Source organism: Penaeus vannamei, chromosome 10 (assembly GCF_042767895.1).
Source record: "Penaeus vannamei isolate JL-2024 chromosome 10, ASM4276789v1, whole genome shotgun sequence".
NCBI lineage: Eukaryota > Metazoa > Arthropoda > Malacostraca > Decapoda > Penaeidae > Penaeus > Penaeus vannamei.
Genome location: NC_091558.1, coordinates 27377043 through 27378816, shown reverse-complemented (window position 1 = coordinate 27378816; position 1774 = coordinate 27377043). Strand labels below are relative to the sequence as shown.

Sequence of the window (1774 nt, the reverse complement as noted above, 5' to 3'; positions counted from 1 at the left end):
ACAGGGGATACAAGCCAGAGATGAGGGGGGGGGGATCTCATTTATAGCCCCTATAAACCTCGCCACTTCCCTCAGCAGCCAGTTTTGTCCACCAAGTTTACCGGCCAAACAAATCAGAAAAAGGAACTGATATTGCCGGTCAGTTCCAGTTGTTAAGGCTAGTGAAGTCATAAACAGCAGAGATTACTGCCCTCCCGGACACTTTGCAGACAAAGTTTGAACTCCAATAAACGGTGTTCACAACAAAGTTTTTTTTTCTTTCTTTCTTTCTTTTTCTCGCAGAAATGGTCAGAGGACTTTTCGCTGGCATGTAATGGGCCCGTCCAGAAACTTTGGTTGTAGTGCACATTGTTTTCCGTTGCTGTCGACAGTGGGGTCAACATTCAGTTAGAGGGCGGACAAGGGTATGGACACTTTTGATAGCATCTGTGCCATTTTGTTTATTCTTTTATATACTGGTCAATGTGTGAACTCTGTTCTTCTCTATGGCTTCCCCCTAATTTCAAGTCTTGTCCAGAAAATTAATATCGTTTGATTTTCGCTATCTTCTATCCTTTTCCTAAAATAATATAATAAACATCATGTATAATAATAGTAATTATCATTATTCTATACCACTTCTATTATTTATCAGCTGTTGTTTTTGTTATCTTTAAAGGAATGGCAGCAGCGGCAGCAGTAGTAGTATCAGCAACAGCAGCATCAGTAATGGCAGCAGCAGCAGTAGTAGCATCATCATCAGTAGCAGTAGCAGTTGCGGTATCAGCAGCATCAGTAATGGCAGTAGCAATAGTAGTAGCAGCAACAGCATCAGTGATAGCAGCAGCAGTAGTAGTATCAGCAGCAACAGCATTACTAATGGCGGTGACAGCAGCAGCAGTAGTATAAGCAGCACCTGTAATACTAGTTGTAGCAGTAGTCTCATCACAATCACCACCATCATCATTATTCTCAATGCTATTATTACCATCACTTTTTTGCGTTCGAACTTATAGGTTCATTTCCGTCAGTTTACAGCCGGACAAAATGCTATATCTTTTGTGCCATATCTCTTGTGTACCAGGACATAACGCTGCTCAAGTAGAATCCGTTGCAACTAATAGGAAGAAATAATTTATAAACGCCCACAAATATGGACTGGGTGTTCTCAACGCAATGCAACTCATGTAAGCTTATACATCAAAAATGAAAAATCGTCTTGTTGTTATAAAAGCCCGCGGATTAATCCGGATTGGTAATGTAACTATGTATAATTTACGCTGTTTTTTTTATTGTACTTTGCTGATAATAAACTTATCGCAAATACCTTTGGATATCGTATTTAAACATATTATGTAAAGTTTAATCAAACTGTGAGAAGTACAAGCCATTTTTGTTCAAATTATGTTTAAGAAACAAAGGAAATTTCTTCATCCACAATTATAAAACTCGATAACGTCAACCACTTGCTTATCTAATCTTAAAGAAAATACCCTGCTTATGCTCTGATATCGGTAGGCAAGTGTAGCACGGAAAAAGTAAAAGTTCTTAACCGCTTTCGGACTCGGGACCTCACCCGACATAACCAAAAATGAGGAATAAAAGACTATGCCATATGACTTCTAGCTGTCACAGATCACCAATTCTAGAATAATATTAATTAGTATCCTAGTCTGACCTAATATCTAATATTTAAAGTTTTAAGTTTTGCAATTGTCATCATTTATCATGTTATCATTTTCATTGCCATTATAACAATCACTATAATTATTTTTATCTTTACAACTATTAGTAT

General features: G+C 37.5%; 1 protein-coding gene across 1 annotated transcript in view; it reads left to right on the top strand.

Moving 5' to 3' along the window:
* Positions 1–888, top strand: part of LOC138862898 (antifreeze protein Maxi-like) — a 952-nt gene extending 64 nt beyond the window's left edge. The window contains exons 2-3 of the mRNA XM_070126090.1: positions 76–138; positions 659–888. Of these exons, the coding sequence (XP_069982191.1) occupies positions 76–138; positions 659–888 (293 nt within the window). The remainder of the gene's footprint in view (positions 1–75; positions 139–658) is intronic.
* The last annotated feature ends 886 nt before the right edge of the window (positions 889–1774 follow it).